The sequence below is a fragment of the Mustela nigripes genome, chromosome 6 (assembly GCF_022355385.1).
Source record: "Mustela nigripes isolate SB6536 chromosome 6, MUSNIG.SB6536, whole genome shotgun sequence".
NCBI lineage: Eukaryota > Metazoa > Chordata > Mammalia > Carnivora > Mustelidae > Mustela > Mustela nigripes.
This window is the reverse complement of record NC_081562.1, coordinates 3,545,385-3,566,274: the sequence shown is the minus strand read 5'-3', so window position 1 is coordinate 3,566,274 and position 20,890 is coordinate 3,545,385. Positions and strand designations below refer to the sequence as shown.

The 20,890-nt window shown below is 63.3% G+C and overlaps 1 protein-coding gene across 3 annotated transcripts in view; it reads right to left on the bottom strand.

The window, feature by feature from the left end:
• Positions 1–129: 129 nt before the first annotated feature.
• WNT7B (Wnt family member 7B) overlaps positions 130–20,890 on the bottom strand; it is a 47,594-nt gene continuing 26,833 nt past the window's right edge. For all 3 annotated transcript variants that reach the window (XM_059401780.1, XM_059401782.1, XM_059401781.1), the window contains exons 3-4: positions 8,451–8,722; positions 130–2,568 (exon numbers count right to left, since the gene is read on the bottom strand). In XM_059401780.1, the coding sequence (XP_059257763.1) occupies positions 2,089–2,568; positions 8,451–8,722 (752 nt within the window). In that variant the 3' untranslated portion in view covers positions 130–2,088. The remainder of the gene's footprint in view (positions 2,569–8,450; positions 8,723–20,890) is intronic.

The following is a 20,890-nucleotide window of genomic DNA, read 5'->3' as shown; positions in this document are numbered from 1 at the left end:
AAATCAGAAGGTGAGGCCCCTGAGGGCCGACGGGGCTTGAGCCTCAGGGTCCCCGTGGACAGCACGTTCGTCCCCACCCCCAGGGGGAGAGAGCCACAAGGGCGTCGCGTGGGCTCCGCACACACTCACTTCTGATTCCAGCTTTATTGGGACCGGACGCTCCCCTCCAGGGAAGGCAGGACACAGCCCATCCGAAACCCACCAGCTCTCTTCAAGTGGGAGGGCCACGGGGACACGCAGTACCCCGACCGCCCCCGCCCCCGCCCCACCCGGGCCACACTGACCCCTCTCACCCGAGGGAGGGGCTGCCGCTGACAGACTCTTGAGGAGGGTTTCGGCAGAGGCGCCTGGATAATACGTGTGACTCGATGGCATCCAGGGCCCCAAGAGTCCATTTCAAGCAGAAGGAGGAGCCTGGCTCGGGGCACTGCGTGAGGCTGTCCCCTCCCTCCAGTACCCAGTGTAGGTCACAATAATTTAAAAGACACGATAGACATTTCGACGCTATATAACAATATAAGTTAACCGGGCCTGTGGACTTGGAGTGTCCTGGGACCCGGAGAGGAGGGGACCGGGGCGGGGCATTCACCGTGGCCTGGAGGTGCCGGGAACAGCAGCTGATGGAGTGTCCTGGCATCCCCACGGGGTAGATGCCAGGGCCAGGGCCCAGAGAGTGTCACTCACCCCAGGCTAATGTCGGGCCCACTTGGCTTGTCAGCTGCCTGAGGACACATTTCCACAGGTTTCTGCATGAAAATACCCTAAACTGGGGGCCGGGGGGTGGACACACGAGCAGCGGAGGGCAACACACCAGGAGCCAGCCGCACACCACCCTTGCCGGCAAGCCACTCCCCGAGGGAGGGTGGACGTGTTCGCAGAGGACATGTCAGCCCCGAGTCCCAGGGTTCTGGTCTCTCCCCAGCCCGCACATGAGACCTGAGCAGGGACCCCTCTCAAGTTTGAGGGTGAGTTGAACTCCAGGGGAGGGTGGGTGTGTAGGTAGGGACCCTGGGGGAGGGGTCTGGAGCGCAGACACCTGCCGGGACAGCAGGCTGGCTCTAAGCTTTCTCAGCATTGGAGTCAGGGCCCAAGGAGTAGGACTGGACACAGAGGCCATAGAGAAGCCCCAGCAGGCATCTCTGGGGGTACAGGTCCCTGTGTGGCGGGCGGCAGGGAAGGAGGGGTACAGCCCGATTTCTCAAAACATGGGGGCAGTCTCAAGCCACCCTGGGTGTCCCCAGAGCATGTTGCCCAGGGTCAGGATGCACGAGCCAAGGCAGGAGCCTCCGCTCATCACTTCAGGGTCTCTGGCTCATTCTTGAGCCCTTCATCTATCAAAGAAGGCAGATACCCCTGACCCGCCCCCCACCCGCCAGCCCACCGCCAGCCAGCGCAGGGCTGTCCAAGGCTTCCGGTTGGCTCCGGGCAGGAGTGGGCTCTGTAAACTGAGGCTGCTGGGCTGGCGGGGGCACTGGGCAGGGGGGACAGCATTAGGGAGGGGACGCAGCACTCCTGGAGCCTGAGGTGGGGGACATTTTGATTTGTGTGATACGATTTTCAAGAAGGGTCCCTGTCCGTGGCTCTCCTCGGCCCTCTGGGGGCAGGGTCAGAGGGTGCTGTGCAGGGGGGATGCTCCCTGTCCAGAAACGGGAGAGCAAGTGGGGGTCCCAGGGGCTGCGCTCACACGGGGTACACTTAGGACTGGCTATGCCTTAGTGCTACTCTTCTCTGATACTAACGACACATAAATAAACTTGGTCAACATCTGCCCGGGCCACCCCGAGGCCCCGGGCGGCGGGTGCGGCCAGGGGAAGGGTCCCGCGTGGGGGCCCGCGTGGCGTGGCCGGCCGCATGGCATTTCCACGTCGTCCGTGCCACCAGGCGGGGGAGGGGACGCTCGAGTCCCGGAGGGTCCGCTTCCCCAGAGAAAAGCAGGAACTCCCTAGGCCCCAGAGGGACACCTCTGGGCTGGTCCGGGACAGGGCTCGGCCACAAGAAGAGACCAGCGGGGCGGGAAGGAGCCCCCCGCAGTGGGGGGCGGCGGGGGGCGCGCGCCGAGCGGTGTGCGCATGCGCGCCGGCGGGGCGCTCACTTGCAGGTGAAGACCTCGGTGCGCTCGCTGCACGTGTTGCACTTGACGAAGCAGCACCAGTGGAACTTGCAGTTGCACTGCCACACCTTGGTGTACTGGTGCGTGTTGTAGCCGCGGCCGCAGCACATGGTGTCGCAGCCGTCCGCGCCCGGGGACGTGCGGTTGCACAGGCGGCCCTGCGTGCCCACGCTGCCCGTGGCCGCGTCCTCCTCGCAGTAGTTGGGCGACTTCTCGATGTACACCAGGTCCGTCTCCATGGGCTTCTGGTAGCTGCGCAGCTGCTTGATGCGCAGGAAGGTGGGCTGCCGCAGGCGGCTGGCCCGCACCACCTCCACCTGCACCGCCGCGTTGTACTTCTCCTTGAGCATGTGGCCCACCTCGCGGAACTTGGGCAGCGTGGTCCAGCACGTCTTGGTGGTGCACGAGCCCGACACGCCGTGGCATTTGCACTCCAGCTTCATGCGCTCCTCCAGGACCTGTGGGCAGCAGGGCTCAGTGTGCGGGGCCGGGGCCTGGGCTACCCCGCCCCACCCCCGACCCCACCCCTCCAGGGCCTGTGGGCAACAGGGCAGGAGCTCAGGTGTGTGCACGGGTGGCCCTGGTCTGGGCACCCCGCCCCTACCCTCCCCTGCCCCCCCCCCCCCCCCCCCCCCCCCCCCCGACTTCCCGCTGTAGGGTCCCGCCTGAGTGCCTCCCCGGCCCAAGCCTCCCTCTTCTCATCCACCTAGTGGGGCTGCTGACCATAGGTCCCCACTGCAGAGGACCTCGGGAAGGTCCAGTGAGAATATCCGGGATGCAACAGAGCCCGGCGTATGCTTATCAAATGTGGTTCACTAAATTTTCACAATCCTTCAGGTCAATGCGCCGATGTGGAAACTGAGGCCCGGCGGCACGCGGCTTCCTGCACATCGCAGGGCAGCACGTGGAGAAGCTGGGGCTTCCGCCCAGCCTGGTGGGGTGCAGGTGCCCCGCGGGGAGCCCCACCCAGCTACGGTCGGTTCTTAGGACGTGCCAGTCCCCACCTCTCCTTTGTACTTCCGCCCTCCTGCCCAGGGTAGGGCCCAGTATGTAGTTGGTGCTTAATAAAGGACTGTTCAGTGGTATTTGCACGGAGCTCTGTGCGTGTCTGCTGAAGGACAGAGTGGGGGGACGAGCAGGGGTGAGGGCACGGGTCAGCGAGGCCCAGGCGTGCCGCCTGCTGGGAAGCCGGCCCCCGACTCTGTTGTTCTTTCTTCCCGGCTCCCCGAGGGCCCGCGATGGGCGCAGCCGTGTGTTTTCCTTGGGCCTCCTCCGTGGTCCCGGAAGGCCGATTCCCAGAGCCAGCCCTGACCCCAGGTACTCATTTACCTGGATCGAAAGGGCCCTGCCAGCAGACCTGATTAAAGATGGGGAATCATTAGCCGCCGGCCCGCGGCTGAAGAAGGACCATTTGTCAGCTGTCTCGGCCCCACGGGCCTCACCTGGGCAGCCCCACCCGGAGGGAACTTGGCCGCCCCCCCCCCGCCCCCGCCTCCTGGGCCAGAACCCCAGCCCTGGCCCAGACGAGGAGCCCCACAGGGAATGAATGACTGAATGAATGAGAGGAACATCGCACAGGGCCCGCCACTATCCTGATCACTTTCCCTGCCCTGCCGTCATGGCGCCCTGGTCTTGGGCAAGGACCTCGGGGGCCCACAGTCCAGCATGGGGAACGGAAGAAGAAGCCTACGCAAACCATCCAGGGTGGGGGTTCCGGGGGCTGGTCCCTGCCGTGGTAAGGGGGCTTCCCGCAGGAGGGGTGCCTGCATGGAGTGTGGATGGGGAAAGACGAGCTGCTCATCTGGGCAGAGAGGACAGTGCTCCAGGAGGGGGAGGGGGCAGACAAGGTCTGTGGAGGAGAGGTTCGGCCCACGTGAGCGTCTCGTGGGTGCTGGGTGGCCCCTGAGGATGGTGTCCTGGATGGGAGGGGGTGGGGGTGCGTGGGACTGCCTGGTCCAGCATCCTGTGGATGATGTGCTGCGGGGGAGACCTGGAGGCTGGCATGGGGAGAAGGAGGGGAGGCCCCACTGTCAAGAGGAAGGAATATTCCAAGCTGGAATTACAGAGCCATGGGGTGTCTGGGTTGAGGCATGAACCAGAAGTCTGCCCTGGGGGTCTATGGAGGGAGGACCCCCTCCGGGGGGGAAGCACATCCTGTCTGCCTCCTGCCCCTCTCCCCGCCCTCCTGTCCGTCCTTTTCCCTCCCTCACCCGTACCCCATGTTCGTCTTTGCTTTAACCCTCCCCTCCCCAGAAAGACCCTTCCCCCACCAACCCACCCTTCAAGGCCAGCAATCTTCTCTTGCCCTGACCACACTGCCTGCCACATACGACCCCCAGGCCAAGAGCTGACCCGATGGACGGCCTTCTCAGAGTCCCCAGTGCACTGGGCTGCTGGCCCAGGAGATGCCTCCTCCGACAGGCTGTGATGGCCTGAGACCCGCCAGGGCTGTCCAGGCCAGGTGGCCCAGGCTACCCCCGCCCCCGCCCTGCCCCCATCTCCCTGTCCTCACCAAGGCCAGGCGGCCCCACACCCACTGCCCGCCCGGGCACATTCAGACCACGCGCGGCCAGGCCGGGACGGTGGGCAGATGAAGCCGATTGGGCAGCTGTCTGCGAGTGGGGAGCCGCATCCTCGCTTGGCTGGGTCCCTGGGGACCGAGCCTGTCCTGGGAAGTGATCACAGGATTCAAGAATGTGCCGTTTCCGTCTCCAGCGCCCTCGAGATAAGAGTGACAGCGATGGTGGCGCCAGCCCTGCTGCCCCAGGAGACCACCTGGGAGGGCGCAGCGTGACCAGCCTCGCCCAGAGAAGTGGGGCCTCGGTTTCCCCCATCGGGGGTGGAACGGGGGCCTCCAGGAAAAGGCCAGCCTGGTGTTCTTTCTGGAATAAGGGCACGGCCCAGGCTCTGGGAATAGTGCTCTGTTGTGGCCAAGCTTCGGGGGGGGGATGTGTTGGTCACAGTATCCTCACGTCCACAGAAGGCACATAACCCGCCACTTGGGCACTGGCCTCGGGCAGGAGGGATGGAAGCAGCACATACGCCTCACACATTGCTTTCTGGGGCCTCAGTGGTGGCCTGACCCTCCGTGGGTGTGTGAGGCCCGGGGTGGGGGACGGTAAGGTCCACGTCGGCTTCACCCTCTCGCCCCGGCCACCGTGTGAGTTGGGCGTGGGCACGGGCACCAAGCAAGGGAGAGAGGGAGTCCTGTGCCCCCTCCCCCCACCTGGGGACCCAATGTGGCCAGCAGCTTCTCTACCAGGGATTTGCATAAGTCACCCCTCCTGGACCCTGGGTTTTCATCCAGAATGGTGAGCCCCCTGGGGCAGGACCAGCTTGGACCCAAGATGAGGTCAGGTTAGGGCTGTAGCCCCTAATGGGGGTCCTGCCTGAGCTCCTAGGGCTTGGGACCCTTCTCAGCAATGGCTTTAGACCTCTGTCACCCCCAGGAAGAGCCCGGGGACATCCCAACAGCAGACCTCCCCGGCTGGGCTGGCTCCTGCCTTACAGGGCAGTAGGCGCGAAGATCTGCTACTCTGGCGTGGCCTCCCTCTGCACCCAACTGCTCCTGCCCATCCCGTTGGGACCGCACAGCAGGATAACTGCTCAGTAAAGGCCATGCTGTCCAGGGGAGGGCTGGGCAGGGCGGCCCTGGTGTCAGTCTCGCAGAAGCTGGTGGTACGTGGGTCTCCTGCTCAGCCTGTCTGACCCTATCCCACCAGGGGCCTGGTGAGCTGAACAGTGTCTCCCCGTTAGGAAGCTCAGGATGTGCCCTTGTTTGGAAATAAGCCTTTGCAGGTGTAATTAAGGTTCGAGAGGAGGTTATCCTGGATCAGGGTGTGTCCTAACCCCAAGGACAGGTGTCCTTGTAAGGGACAGAAAAGAAATCAGGCCCAGAGCTGGAGACCACGTGCAGATGGGGTCAAGCAGGGTTATGAAGCCACCAGACAAGGAGCCACCAAGAGGCAGGCAGGGTCCTGCCCCAGAGCCATCAGAGGGCATGGCCCTGCTGAACCCTGGGTTTAGGACTTCTGGCTCCAGAACTATGAGAATAATTTCTGTTGCTTTGAGCCATCCAGGCTGTGGGACTTCACGTGGCCCCGGTGAGCTTGCTTCCCACCCAACTTGCTGAACTTTGGCCCCAGAGAGTCAGACGTAGCCCGGACACACTCTGATGGGACCAGAAAGAAGGTCTAGACTCAGCTCTTATGGAAACCTCAAAAGCCATGCCCCCACCCCACCATGATCAGTGCTGCGGGGAGCCGAAGGACCCCTGCCCTGCAGGGTCATGGCTGTCACCACCAGTGTCCTTTGCCAAGGGCTCGGGCCGCACGCGTGCTTCACAGCTCGGGCTCGGGGGTGGCTGGAAGGCCCTCAGGGAGGGGGACGAGGTGCATCATGTCACTGTGCAGGGTGCATCATGTCACTGTGCAGAGGAGGGACTCGCAGACAGGGAGGAGTGGTGCTGGCCCCAGAATCCTGGCTGCTGACCCCAGGAGAGCTCCTTCCTGCAGCCTGCCTGCCCTGCTGGGTCCTCTCCCCACAACCTGCCTCTCCCCTACTCCCCGTCTCAGTTCACGGCTTCACGGTCCTAAACCCGATGTGCTGACCCTCCCGCACCCAGGCCCCCTGCCATGACGCCTACGGCCCAGAATCCAGCCAGAATCCTGCGTGGTTGCCGTGGCCCCCTGCACTGGGAGGCCTATCCACGTGCCAGCCGCTTGCCTGCCTGGACACCCTGAGCTGGGCCAGCAGGCCCCCTGCACCGCATACACTACCCGAGGCACACCCCCACCCCACCCACCCCGGCCCCCCAGCCCTGCCTCGCTGGCGCTGCTCCCTCCACCTGGAGGGCGCTTTCCCCCATCTCTGCGGCTTCCTCGGACTCTTCCCACCAAGCACGAACCAGAGCTCAGGCCACGGGAGCCGTCAGGGCTTTGGCCGCCCACTGTGGGCCTCCGCGGCCTCATGTGTGAAATGGAGATGGTGAGACCTTCTTCCCAGGGGTGTTAGAAAACCCTGCGTCAGGACCTAAGCTACTGCAGAGGCTCAAGGGCCAGCGGTTGCACCCAGGGCACAGCACACCTCCTCCGGGGAGCCCTCCTCATGCCTTGCCTTCCTCCGCCTCTCCCAGCTCAGGTGGAGACCTGACTGCCCACAAGCTGTCTGTGAGCTCCTCGGAGGCACAGACTGTGTCACTCCTTTTTTCTGTCTGTCTGTCCCTTCGTTTTACAATCATTTACTAGCCACTGACTGCTTACGTCTACAAGATAGTCGATCCCTTGGCCTGGCATTCAAGGCTGTCCCAGCCCGGGCTTTGCTTACTCCTTGGGCAGCCCCTGCCCCGAGCACGCCCTCCTGCCGGGGCTCTTCTCAGCGCTGGCGAGTCCTTCAAGGCTCTGCTTAGACATCACCACCCCCAGAAAGCTTCTGCTCCCTCCCCCCAGGGTCTCCCAGCTCTCACTGCCCCAGGGTACGGCCTCTGTACCCCTCATGAGGACCCAGCTGGTGCCGGGTCTTCCTCTGCCTCGTCTCCTGTGCCTGGCCCAGCTAACGCCTGGCCCAGAGAAGGGACAAGGAGTGTTTGTTGAGTGAACGAGTGTGCAGCTGGCTCACTGTGGTCCCTGGGGCAGAGGCAGGCAAGTCTGTCCTGCAGAGACCCGCAGGGCCTGGTGCCCGGGGCGCAGCCCCTGGGGCCGGGGAGCCAGACCTGGAGAGGCGTTCCGCTCGGCTGGCGCCCTATCTCGGGCCATCTTGCCGCCATGGCGGCCGCTCCTCCCAGCCCAGTATCTGGGGCCCTCATCTCCCTGAGGCGGGGCCGGGCTCGCCCTGACTTCTGCCCCAGTGTGGTCCTGCCCGGACCTCCTCCGTTACTGCCCCACCGCGCTGCTCCGCCCGGGTGTGAGGCTGGCGGCTCCTGGGGTTTCCGCCCTTCCTCAGGCTGTTCCTGCCTCCTGGGAACATCCCTTCCTTCAGTCCAGCAGGCAGTCTGAGCCAAAGGTGCCTCCTCCAGGAAGCTTTCCCGGTGTGCTGGTACGACCCGTCTGGTACCAGGGCAGGGACACGGAACTATGGCCCAGGGGCCACCCCCACACTGGGTCCTGGTCTCAGCCTTGCCACGCGCCACTGAGAACCCGAGCCCCACCCCCAGCCTCAGTCTTCAGACCTCTGGAATGGGAACCTCAGAGCTGCCGGGAGGCTCAGACGGGGCTTCGTGCCCAGTGCCCCCCACCGCACACCTCCAGGGTCCAGGCCCCCAAGCACACCCCCAGGTGGGGAAGGAGAGCCCAGGTGAGGCCGCAGCCGCTCCCCCTGCCCCCGCCCGGGCCGCCCGCCCTACCTTCCTGCCGGCCTCGTTGTTGTGCAGGTTCATGAGGCGCCGGGCGTTCTTCTTGATCTCGCGGGCGTCCACGAAGCGCCGGGAGAAGTCAATGCCGTAGCGCACGTCGGCGGAGCACCCGCCCCACTTCCAGCCCTCGGCCTGGTTGTAGTAACCCTGCTTCTCGCGGTCACACCCGCAGTTGCTCAGGTTCCCCTGGCTGCAGGCGGCCGTGACGGCGTGCGCGACGCCAGCTGCGGTGATGGCGTAGGTGAAGGCGGCCTCGCGGCTCCCTGCAGGGGGATGGTGTGCGCATGGTGAGGCCCCGCAGGGCTCGGCTCCGGCCCGCTGCTGGCCCCTGGTGCGACCCCGCCTTGGCGCTGGCCCTCTCTGGGCTGCCGACTCGGCTCAGGGGGTGGCAGGTCCTGGGTCTCAGGCCATGATGAGGACGGTGCCTGGGGTTCCGTGGGCACTCGGTGTGGGCCCTGGCCCCACCACCAGCGACCACTGCTATCTCTCCCTGTCCCAAAAGCCTGGACTGGGTGGGGCGGGGGGGGGGGGGCAGAGAGGGGTGCATTTTCCCCAAACCTGGGAGAGATCCCAGGCGCCGTCACCCAGCAGCCGAGAACCAGGCAGAATCCACACATCTCAGAGCACCCCAATTCCAGGCTCTGTGTTGCCGCCTTCCTGTCTCTGACCACCAGCTGTCACCCATCACCAGGCCCAGCTTCCTGCACCTTTCCTCTCTTCCAGCCTCCCTGCCTGACTCCGAGGCCCCCAGAACTGCCCAGACCTTGGGCTCCAGTCCTCCCCAGCTCCCTCACGCCCCAGCCACCAGCCTGGGAGCCCACAGTGCAGTTTGGGCTCCTCTGTTCTATACCTGCTTTGCTCCTCCTCTGCCTGAGCTGGGAAGGGCCCGAGGCCAGCCGGCTTCCCCGTCCCGCCTCCCCGTTCTCGGCCCCAAACAACAACTCTTTCCTTCCAGTGCTGTTCACATGCTCCTGGGCGTCTCCTGGTCTTTTGAAGGGAATTTCCTCCCCCTTCTCAAATCCTAATGACCTTCCAAGGCCGGGTCCGACGCCTCCTCTTCCAGGCAGCCTTTCCAGACTGCCAGCCAGCAGGGAGCCCTGGCTGACCCCTTCCCCTCAGCCCCAGATCTGGCTCCTCATCGCTCGTGACTGTCCTCGGAGTCGGCTCTGTCACTGAGCCGTCCTGGCTCCAGAGGGGCTATGGGCTCCCCGCTGGAGGGCTTCAGCACTGATTCAGTCTTTATTCTCCACGGGCTCTGGCTGGGCATCCGGACACCTTGGCCCGTCCCCTCTTGCCCATGAGCTCCAAGGCTCTCTGTGGGCCACGTGGCAGGTATGTGTGGCCCTCCGTAGCCGGCACCATGGGCGTGGAAATCAGGGACATCCCCGTGCTTGCACAGGCCCCGTACCTGTGACCACCACTACCCCATTACTGCGGCGAGAGCAATCACCCCCAGATGGGGAGGGTTGAAGTTCAAGTCATGTCCTTTCCATGAACATCCATGAAGCACCACCGACTTGCCCGCCGTGATCGGCCTTGGGTATGTGCTCTCGGGTCTACCTCCTCACCTACCAGCCCTCTGGGGGGAGCTTCCCCTGGGGCTCTCCCTCTGTGGGGTTCCTGTTCCCTGGGGTTTCTCCCATCTGGACTGAGGACCAGGGTAGGACCTGCTGGTCTTGGAGGCCCCGTGTGGAGGAGGCTTCACCTCTGTCGCCAAAGAGAGGCGACGGCACCCTGGCAACTTCCCTCCTCTGAGGGAGAGTGGTGTCGGGGGTCCTGGTCTGCAAAGGACACAGGACTGCCCCGGGGGCCCTTGCTGCCCACCCCTGCCCCCACCCTGCCTGGGGTCAGTGCCCGATCCCCCGAGACCTGCTGACCAACAGCATGGGTTCTGCGCCCCCCGCCCCCCCCCCCCCCCCCCCCCGTGAGAAGAATCTCTCAGCACAGATCCCTTTTGAGAAGCACCAAGGCCCCCAGCCGGGCACTGTCCAGGTGGGCTGGCTGGGAGCTCCAAGGTCAAGCCCAGGGAGAATATGGGGCCTCGGCCTCCTCGGATTCAAGTTAGGTCAAGGTGATCTGAAGGGAAGGGCATCGCATTACCGAGCTCCCGGCTGTTGCCCAAGCCCAGCAGGGTCTGCCGACAAGCTCCCCACATGGACCCTTAGGGTGCAGGGGAGTGTGCGGTAAACTGCATCAGGGGTTCCAGGATAGGAGGTGACCACGGAGCTCTTCGAGAAGGGCTGAGGGGTCCAAGAACCTCGATGATGTCCCCACCTGCCTCTCTGAGTGGCGGAGTCTAGGAAGGCTTCCTGGAGGAGGTGACACCTCCTTAAGTAAAGGGAATCTTAACAAGAAGTTAGACTTAACTCCCTGCAAGTGCATAGGAGTGTGTGTGTGTGGTGTGTGAGGGTGTACGTGTATGGCGTGTGTTTACGGAGTGTCTTTGTGGCCCGTGGCCGTGTGCGGTGGGTGCGTGTGCTCTGGGCAGGGGACACGGCAGGAGCAAAGGTGCTAAGGTGTGAAACAGGTTGCTTATCTGGTGCTAGAAGTATGAGCTCAAGCGTAGGAAGGAAAGAGGCCATCGGGATCAGGAGGAGCCAGGCATGGGTGGCCAGAGACACCCCTGAAGCACACAGTGCTTTCTGTCCTGGTGCCAGGACCAGGGCTGCGGATCCCACACCAATGCTCTCACTCGCCGTCTCTCCCGGTGCACTAGACACCCTCACGCTCGCGTCTGTTCTCCCCGAGCACTGAGACAGTCGTGCGAGGCGCTTCATCATGGTTCCAGCCCAGGCAAGCCCATCAAACTCGGGGTTAGTGGCCGGAGCAGGATCGGAACCCAGGCAAGTGGCATCAAGGCCCAGAGAGGCCGAGGGAGGGTGTCTTTGCAGCTCAGCGACTTCATGCAGAAGAGAAGGGGAGAGGAGGCACCTATGGGGGACTTTGGGAAGGAGATGCCGCTCTTTGGACCCTCTGTGGACCTTGGGGCTCAGCGACCGGTCGGCAGGGGAGCACAGGTGGGAGCCAGCCTCAGAGAGGGCACGTCCCAAGCTCAGCGCCTTGGAGGTGGGGTAGAGATCTCACAAGATTGTGCAATCACACCTAGAGGCCTGGCCCATGGAGTTACAAGTCCCAGGATGGAGTGGGCGTTCCCTCGGAGGCCCTGGGACAGGCCACCCAGCCCCCTTCTGCCCAAAATTCAACTTGGCGCCTCCGGCGTCCTGCTGTCCCAAAGCCTGCAGGCCGGCAAGCAGGTCCAGAGTCCCGTGCGCTTGGAGGACAGTTCTCAAAAGCCTCCCTCTGTCCTTTGTGAGAGTTCCCGGCACCCCCCGGTTTATACCCAAGCCCAGCACCGACTCCGGTTACTCATCGGTTACTCACAGGGCGGCCACTCCCGCTAATTCCTTTTTTATTTGGTTTTAATGAGCCAAACCCTCCGTCTGGCCATGAAGACAAGGGGGAGGTGATCGGGGAGCGAGTGGCAGTTTGGGGAGATTCGCGGGAGGCGACGTTAGGTCTTAGATCCGGGGTTTCACCGCCCCGCTGTCCGCACACACACCTCATGTCATTCCCACGACAGCCTCATGGAGCAGGAGCGTCACTGTGCCAACCCACAGAGCTGGATACCGCACGGGGTGTGGGGGACAGTCCCCCCCACAGCCACTCTCGGGGCCCTGTGCCCGCCCCCCCGGTACATCTTCCCCCAGAGGAGAATGAGTGGGTGCTGGGTTTAGGCGGAAGCCCCTCGAACCTCTGGGCCTTGCTCAGTGACGGCAGGTGGCTCTTGAGATGACCTCAAGCCCCTGGACCCTGACCTCACCCATCCCCACCTACCATTCCCCTCGCAGCCTAGCTTGGCCAGCCTCACTGAGGGGGGAGGCGGGGGGGCGGGGAGCAGAGGCAGCTGCCTGCCCCCGACACACCCCTAGCCTTGAACAGAAGAGCGGCCTGGTTCCCTGATGCTCGCCGGTGGGCACCGGCCTGCTGCTGCCCAGGTCCACGTGTCCGCAGCTCCCTGTGCTGCTGGCCCAGCGGAGAGGCTGCTGCTCCCTGCTCTGTGGCTCCGGGCAGCTCCCACACCATCTCTGAGCCTGTATCCCCATTTGTCAAGTGGACTCACATTTCTCTCCTGGGGCTCCACTGCCCCAGGAGAAGCTCCAAGAGCAAACAGGGCAGCTGGGCATGGCCCTCACCATCCCCACATGGGGAGCCGGCCTGGGGCCTCCAGAGTCCACGGGGTTCCAGAACAAGCCCAGAACAAGCCCAGCGATCACTCTGCTTCCTCCCAGGGGCCGATCCACTCGGCCCTGCCCCGCTACCCCCTCTCCGCATATTCTGCATAAACCCAACACATCTGGAGCAGAAGAACCTTCAGAAACCACTGCCGCATGGGTAAACCGAGGAACCAGGCCCCCTTGAGGGGCTGCCCAGCTCTATGCCTTCTCTCCGACAGGTTGTGCAAAGTCAAGCCCTCACTGACCCCGCCGGACGACAGGTTCAGAGAGAAAACGGAGGCAGCCCCTGGCTGGCTGCAGGCCCTCACGGTGCCAGCCAGGCCTCGATGTCCCGAGTGAGGGTCCTGCCCAGGACAGCAGGACCTAGTCCCTCCTGTCGTCCCCCCTCCCTGACCCAATGGAGGACACTTGGCACCAGGAGGTCATTATGAGCAGCTGCTGGAAGGGACAAAAGCTTCCTGAGCAAAGTGGGGCAGAACTGAGCTCCCCATTCCCTCCTGGGACAGAGCCGGGGCCTGAGCCCACCCTCCCCACACCCCAGAGGCTCCCCTCGCTGTCTACTCAAAGCTACCTGCCGCTTGGGTGCGTGGCATACTATTTCTAAAAGGCCATAACGGAGCTCATTGCCGGTCTGGGGAGGCAGGGTGGGGAAAGTCACGTGGTTCGCTCTTAGAAGGCGAGTCAGGAATCTGGGACCTCAGAGCTAAGGGCCATCCAGGACCGTCCCTCTGTCCCCAAGCAGGAGCCTCAAAGGTCTGGGGCCACACACATGTCTGGAGGGGAGGTCAGAGTCTGACAGGGGGAGTTCAAGGCTAGACCTGACATTGGCCAGTGGGGCGACCTTGGACCAGTCAAGGGGCCCTTTCATTTCTCCGTCTCCCCACCTGCCAATGAGGCTAACAGCTCCGATACGGCCAAGGGGCTGTGCCAGAAGGCCTGGGGAGCACGCCTGACCCCGCAAGTGACACGCCACATGCGGGGTCTTTGTGGGTGTCCCTCTGCATGTGCACACACGTGTGTGGCCCCGGGCATGTACCCGGGCTTCCACATGCACGCGGCTCCAGGAGCGTGAGAGCACGCAGGCACCTGCTCACATCCCGGGCAGGGGCCCAGCACCCTTCAGCTCCCCTTGCCTCTCTGCCAACCTGTACTGGCCTCTCTTAAATAAGGCATTTTCTTCTTCTTTTTGTTTTAAAGATTTTATTTATTTGAGAGAGAGAGGGATCTAGAGGGAGCGAGAGAGAGAGAACTAGTCGGGGAGGGGCAGAGGGAGAAGCAGGATCCCCGCTGAGCAGGGAACCCCATGTAGGGCTGGATCCCATGACCTGGGATCATGACCTCAGCCGCAGGCAGACGCTTAACTGACTGGGCCACTCAGGCGCCCCGATACGACATTTTCTACAACTCAATAATGAAAAGGCAAATAACCCAATGAAAAATGGGCAAAGGATCTGAAAAGACATTTCTCCCAAGACACTATAAATACAGCCTGAGCACAGGAAAGATGTTCGATGTCCCGAGCCATCTAGAAAATGCCGATTGAAACCACAGTAGGCTGCCATTCCAGCCCCGCCGGGATGAGTAAAACAAGTCAGACGGACAATAGTAAGTGTCAGCGCAGACACGGGACACCAGAACCCTCACGGGCTCATGGGGGGAGGGGATGGAAAGTGCCACAGCCATTTTGGAAACACTGGGGCAGCTCCTCATAGAATCACTACAGGACGCAGAAATCCCCTGCAGGGTGTGGCCCCAGGAGACCCGAACACATGTGTCCACACGGGAGCTGCGCTGTAAACACGGCGGCGGCGTTGGCAGCTGCCCGTGTCCGTCGCAACGAACGGATCCGCAAGAGGTGGGCGGGCCAAAAAGGGAACAGTTCCCCACCCCAGGAACGACTCGAACATGGACACACGCCACGCCATGGAGGGCGACACGCTCCACAACACGTATGGAGTGAGAGACACCAGCAAAGGTCAACCATCCAAGGTCCAAGGTCCAAGGTCCAAGGTCACCATCTGGTGTGCGATCCCACTGAGGTGAGATTCCCAGAATAGGGGCACCCATAAGGACAGGAAGCAGATGAGCATAGTCAGAGGCTGGGGGCTTGGAGGGTGATAGCCGAGGGGTGTGGGGTTTCTCTCCGCAGTGAGGACAATGTTCTAAAATTAAGGCGATGTTGGGTGCACAACTCCGTGAAGAGACGAGAAAACACAGAATTGGGCACTGAAACAGACGAGTTGTGGGTTATGTGGATTCTCCCTCAACAAGCTGTCTTAAAAACATACAGTATTTGATGGTTTTTAGTGGTTGTGCACAACTTCTCTTCTATTTAAACAGTAATGGTTAGGATGCTGGGCTCAGAGGAGGCAGGTGACTGGCCCAAGGTCACACAGCAGGCCAGCCACAGAGCTGGGATGTGACCCGGGATCCCAGAGTCACGCTCAGACCGCTCCCCACCCGACGGACAGGGAAAGCACGCTGTCCTACCTCCCATCCCGATAGCCACGACTTGCGACCTGGGCTGCCGGTGCCCCCAACACCAAGCACAGCCCACTCTCCTGGCCAAACCCCCAGAGCCCCCAGGGGTGAGGCCCCCAGGTCAGGTCAGGGCCAAGCACACAGCCCGGAGGGGGTTCCCTGAGAGCACAGGCAGATGACTTGGGGGTGACCAGGGAGGGCCTCTCCTGGGGACATCTTGCAGGATGAGATATAAGTCATGCACGAGTGCAGGGAACAGTGTGCAGGCAGAGGATACTGCAAGGCTAAGCCCCGAGAAGGGAACAAGATGGCGTGAGTGGTCTGACCCCGGGGAGAGGGTGAAACATGAAATGGGCCATACCACGTCGACTTGGGGAGCCCATGGGGAGGGGGCTGGACTTTAAGGGTTCCACTGTGACCAACATTGAAAGGGCGCCTCTGGCTGGCTGTGGGCAGCGCAGTGGGACCAGGGCATACACGTCTGGGTAGGAAACACTAGTGGCTGGCCAGGCAGAGGAAGTGAGATAGGCCAGGCCTGGGACACAGTCTAAGTGTGGAAGCAGTGAGACCAGCAGGTGGACTTGGTGAGGGTTTAGGGAAAGATAAGTCCAGAAGTCTCCTGAAGGGGGGCTTGGGCAGATGGTGGGGCTGTCGCCGAGACTGGGGTGCAGAGGTTTAGTTTTGGGGGAAATCAAGGAGCTGCCTTGGCCATGAGCAGATTGAGGCCCCCAGGATGCAGCGGAAGCAGGGGAAGCTGGGCTCTGAAGCCCTGCCTGGGGGCCTCTGGCCCTGCTGTTGACCATCACGGGGGCCAACCCAGGTGGAACCGGGGGCCACCCAGCCTTTCACTCCCCTGAGCCTGTTTCCCCCTGTAGCACGGGAATGAAGCCAGTGCCATGGGTTCTAATCCTCTTTAGCCGGGAGATTTTGGATCTTCCTGGGAAGCAGGTCAGAACAGAGAAGCCGGGGCTGGGGTGGGGTAGGGACAAGGGTTGGAGTGGTCCCCGAGTCCTCCAGGCCTGAGGCCTGGCCAGTGGGACCCCGCCTCTCCCAAGCCTAGAAGTGTCTGGGAATACCGTCCCCATCCCCAGTTCACGGGTGGAGAGATTGAGGCGAGGGAGGCAGGCGACATCCAGGCCAGGTCAGCCGCTCCTGTGTCACCCAGGCACGCAGGCGCAGTGCCCACATCCAGGTGTCAGGGAGCAGGAGCTGGGGGGGGGATGCCCAGGGACCCAGGGTGGGGCCAGTGAGGCTTCCTGGCCCCTTGGCCGCAGACAGGGCTCAGCCACCGGCCCCAGGCTCACAACTCCTACTGCACACATGGGGCTCAGGCTCGGGGACCCCAGCACAAGGCAGGGGACAATGGAGATTCAGCGGCCCCAGGGACACGTCCAAGCCCAGCAACTTCCTAAATCCCTGTTTGTGCAACTGAAGGAGGGCGCCCAGAGCCCCGGGCCTCAGGCCCCCACCCCAGCTCACCTGTGGTTTAGTCATGGTCTACACACTAAGCTCTGCCTGCTCCTGTCACAAACAGAGCCCTGGAAAAAGCACACACCAGGTCCGAACACGCCGGCAGCGCCTGAGCGCCCGAGGCCTTTGTTCTGACCCAGGGATGCCCTCACGTGCCACGCAGCCACCCTCGACGTGGGCCGCGCTCCAGCTGGGCACGGGGGTCCCCAGGCCCAGAGGGGGCAGAGCCTGGCTTAGGGCCACATTGCGAGGGACCCCCCCGAGCCAGAGCCTCGGGATCTGTGTCCCAAGCTGGGATGGCCTTCCAAGAGCTGGCACCCTTCCCTGGAGCTCTGGGGGGGGGGGGGGGGTGGAAGGCCCCTGGTGTACCCTGGCTTCCGGCAGCCCCTCTTGTGACCGTCCAGCAGGGAGGTCAGCCTCGAACAGCCTGCGCTTATGAACGGTGCCTCGTCCCAGCTGTGGCATATGACCGCAGCTGTGTGGGGACACGGTGGCATCAGAACCCCTTCCTCCCTGAGTCTATCCTGGCCCCTGGTGCCAGGAGTTCTGCTGGGACACGGGGCTGGCCTGCCCGGTTCAACCCTCGAGGCCCTAGTGCTCCGTGACCTTGGGTGGGTCATGATCCTCCGTCTCAACGTCTCTGATGTGTGGACAGTAGAGCTGGGACGAGCCCGAGGGAAGGGCCCACCCGCAGTGGCCTTGGAGGGGCTGCAGGCAGAACAGAAGTGATTCTCTCAACACCGAAGGAGTCAGGCTTGGAGAACAGCTGAGGTCCAGCCAGGCCTTGACCCTCAAAGGCCAAAGGTGAGGCTTGCCCACCCTGTGATCTGTGTCCTGCCTCCGTAGACCAGAGCCTGGAGCCCGGAGCCCGGAGCCCTGGACCCCTTGTCCGTGAGAGCCTTGGGCAGAACCCCAGAGTGGGCGCAGAGGAAGTGGAGGGCCTTCGTAGCTGCCCCCACCCTGACGACAGACCCCAAGTTCCAGCTGAGTCCTGGCCCCAGCCTCAGCCCCTGGTATGGGTGGGTACACAGACGGAGAGAGCGCGAGCCTGTGCCCAAGGTACACAGTGGGGGCCCAGGGCAGCTGGTTCACTGGCTCTCCCTGCTCTCACTCCCGGGGTGGCCTTCACTCTGCCTCCCGGCCCCCCTGGACTGACATACAGCAGGCGCTCCATGCATGCAGGCCCTCACCCTCCCACTCCTGCCCTGCCCCAGGAAGCAGCCAGCGAGTGTGACTCTCTGTCCCCTCCCCATCTGCTGCACCCGAAGCCGGAGCACCATCGCTCCAGAGTGGAGACAGTTGGATCTGGGTACGAGTGTCTGCGCCGGCCCTGCCCAGGCCGCGCCCCTGAGAACGGCACCACCCAGCAGAAGTCCTACGTGAGCCCCACATGTCACTTGAGAGTGAGAATAAGCAGGGGGACTTGGTAAGCTCGTGTCATTAGCCGGCATCCAGACGTCACCACGCCAACGCGGGACTGTCGTAAAGGTCAGCAAAGGGGTATTTACTTGCTCTTTTCCTTTGGAAGTTTCCCAAAATCTGTCGTGTACCTGACACTTAGGGCACTTGTCCATGTGTGCACATCGGCCAACAGTGGCCGGAGCCCTCGTCCCTCCCGGAAACCCATGTCACGCCTCCCTTGGGCCCCGGACAGCAAAACCGCAGGCAAGGCGCCCGGGCACAGGGTCGGCCGCCTTCTCCAAGGATCCTGCCCGTGGCTGATTTGGAAGTCTCGAGACCCTCAGATACTCAGAGGTCACTCTGCCCCCTCGGACTGTCCAGGACCCGATGGCCTTTGCTGAGCCCCTGCCGCAGAGCCAGCCGCCAGCCCCGGGCAGCCACGTGAGCCAGGATTAGGGGTGGCCCCTATGCCTGGTCATGTCTGAGGCTGCACATGATGGGCGGGACTCAGCGTTCCCTGGTAGCGGGGGGGTGCGGGTGAGAGCTGGAGCCGCAGCCCCCCTGTCCACTGCCAGTGGGTCCCACGGGGCTCGGGGCTCAGGCGGGGGTGGGGCAGTGGCTGGAGGGTACCAGTGTTCGAGAGAAGTCCCTCTCCTGCTCAGAACCTCCCTTGCCTTCTGTGGGTCCTCGGGGTCCCTGAGCCCCAGCTCTGCCCCTCCACCGGACTCCCAGCTCCCAGCTCCCTGGGTCACCCTTCCGCAGTTCCTAGAAAATACCAGCCACTTTCTGGCCTCTGGGCCTTGGCACTTGTCCCCTCTGCCTGGAACCCACTTCCTTACACTCACCCTAGGCCGGGCTGGGTCACTCGGATTCTCCCTTGGGTCCCATCTCATGCATCACCCCGTCAGGGAAGCCCCATTCGACAGTCCCAACCCAATGACTGTGCCTGTAAGAGATGCTCTGCCTTGTTCTGGGTCCCTGGGGGCCCAAGTGTCTAACAAGCATCCCTGGGAAACAAGTTTACCACCCGGCTCTCGTGTTGCGCCCCTACCCCAGGGCGGAAGAGCTGGGGACACGGTCACCCCCTCCCCAAGCTCACTGCCAGCTAACAGAAGAGCCGGGTCCAGAGGGGCCTGGTCACAAGCATCCTCGCTAAGCCAGGAAATAGGCCTGGGGGGGCCTCTTGTTGCCGGTGGGGGGGTTGCCGCCAGACATGAGGTGACACTGTGTGGGGGTCTTGACTCCCTGAAGGGAGCAGAACAAGTGGCTCCTGGGGGGGGGGGGTGCGCCTCAGGGCAAAGCCAGTGCAGCAGCATTAGGAAGATCTCTCTCGTGTGGCAGAGTGAGCTCCCCGTTCCTGGAGTTATACAAAGAATAGCACCAGCTGCTGGAAAAGGGACTGGAACCTTGCACAGGGGTTCATTTGCCCATTGAGGGCTTTCCCTTCGGCTCTCAAGATTGAGGTATGGCCCAAGGTCACAGGCAAAGCCTGAAGGGGGCCCTCCTGCCTACCCAGGACATCCCCCCCACTTGGGGCCAATCATTCATTAATCAGCACCGCCTGAGCGGCTGCTCCCACGAGTGCCCCCGGCTGCCTGCCAGCTCATGGCCCGTCTCCCGTCTCGTGCCCGGGGCGGCCTCATGCCTCTGACAGGGGCGGGCTGTGCCACTCAGCCCCACTTCCTGCTCGTGACTCCCAGCAGCTGAGTCCTGGGAGGGACAGGTGCCCGCTCGGACCCCCGTCACGGCGCCCGCAGGACCCCCGAAGCCAGAGCCCTCCCGGCTAAAACGGGAGCCGGGCCTTCCCTCACAGGGGCCGGCCTGGAGCCAGGGAGGGCTTCGGCAGGGCAGGAGGCCTCGGCCCAGGTGGTAGGGAGCCCACCCCTCCCACCCCCCGGGGCAGGGTGAAGGAAGAGCCGGCCCCGGGGCTGAGGGACCTGGAGGACGAAGCTCCCGAATGTGCCTGGCCTGGCTGTGGACAGGAAGAGCCAGGGAGGGGGAAAGAGCCTTCTCCGGGGAAACGAGCTGTGAACAAGCAGAGCAGAGGGGACAGGCCTCCCAGGGCTGCGGGCAGCGGGGGCAAAGCCACCGAGGAGCCAAGGGTTGGCATGCTCTGGGGAGAGGAGGAAGTCAGCCAGGGAGACGCTCTGGTTTCCAGAAGGGATGAAGGGGGGGGGGGGGGAGGCGTGACAGGGATCACCCAGACTCTGGGTGAAGGAGTTACCTTTATCCTGGGGTAACAGGGAGCTACTGCAGGTTTTGGAGGAAGGGAGTGACATGGCATGACCAGGACTGGAGGGGGGGCAGGAGGAGGCATGGACAGCTGCCTGGGGAGGGACAGAGAGGCAGGCCCTGCAGGGGCGGGGGGGCAGGGGGGGGGGTGGGCAGGGAAACGCAGGTTTCTGCTGAGGCAACAGGTGCTTAGGTCAGGGGGGAGGCAAGCATGGCAGATTTAAGCAGCAAGAGGCCGAGCCTGTTGAGCCAGAGGTCCCCTCGGGTGACGCTTACTGAGTGCTCCCCAGGGAGCAGCCACACTGGTCTTGGCCGCAGGGGAGAAATGACTGGGGCTGGGCTCAGGGCTCAGGAGACACAGCCAGAGTGACAAGAGGAAGCCCCGGTGAGCTGGAGCCCAGATACGGCAGAGGGGCGCAGTCGCCCACACGGAGGTCATTAACAGCCTGGACAGGGGTGGCGGGAACTAGAAGGTGTGGGATGGAGGGCACGTATTGGGAGCAGAGAGCGCGGCCGAAAACTGCCTCTGAAACGCTCGTGGAAGGGAGAGGAGGTGCCTCAGGTCGGCTCCCTGGAAGCAGAGGCCGAGAAGCCCAAGCCATGAAGAGCAGG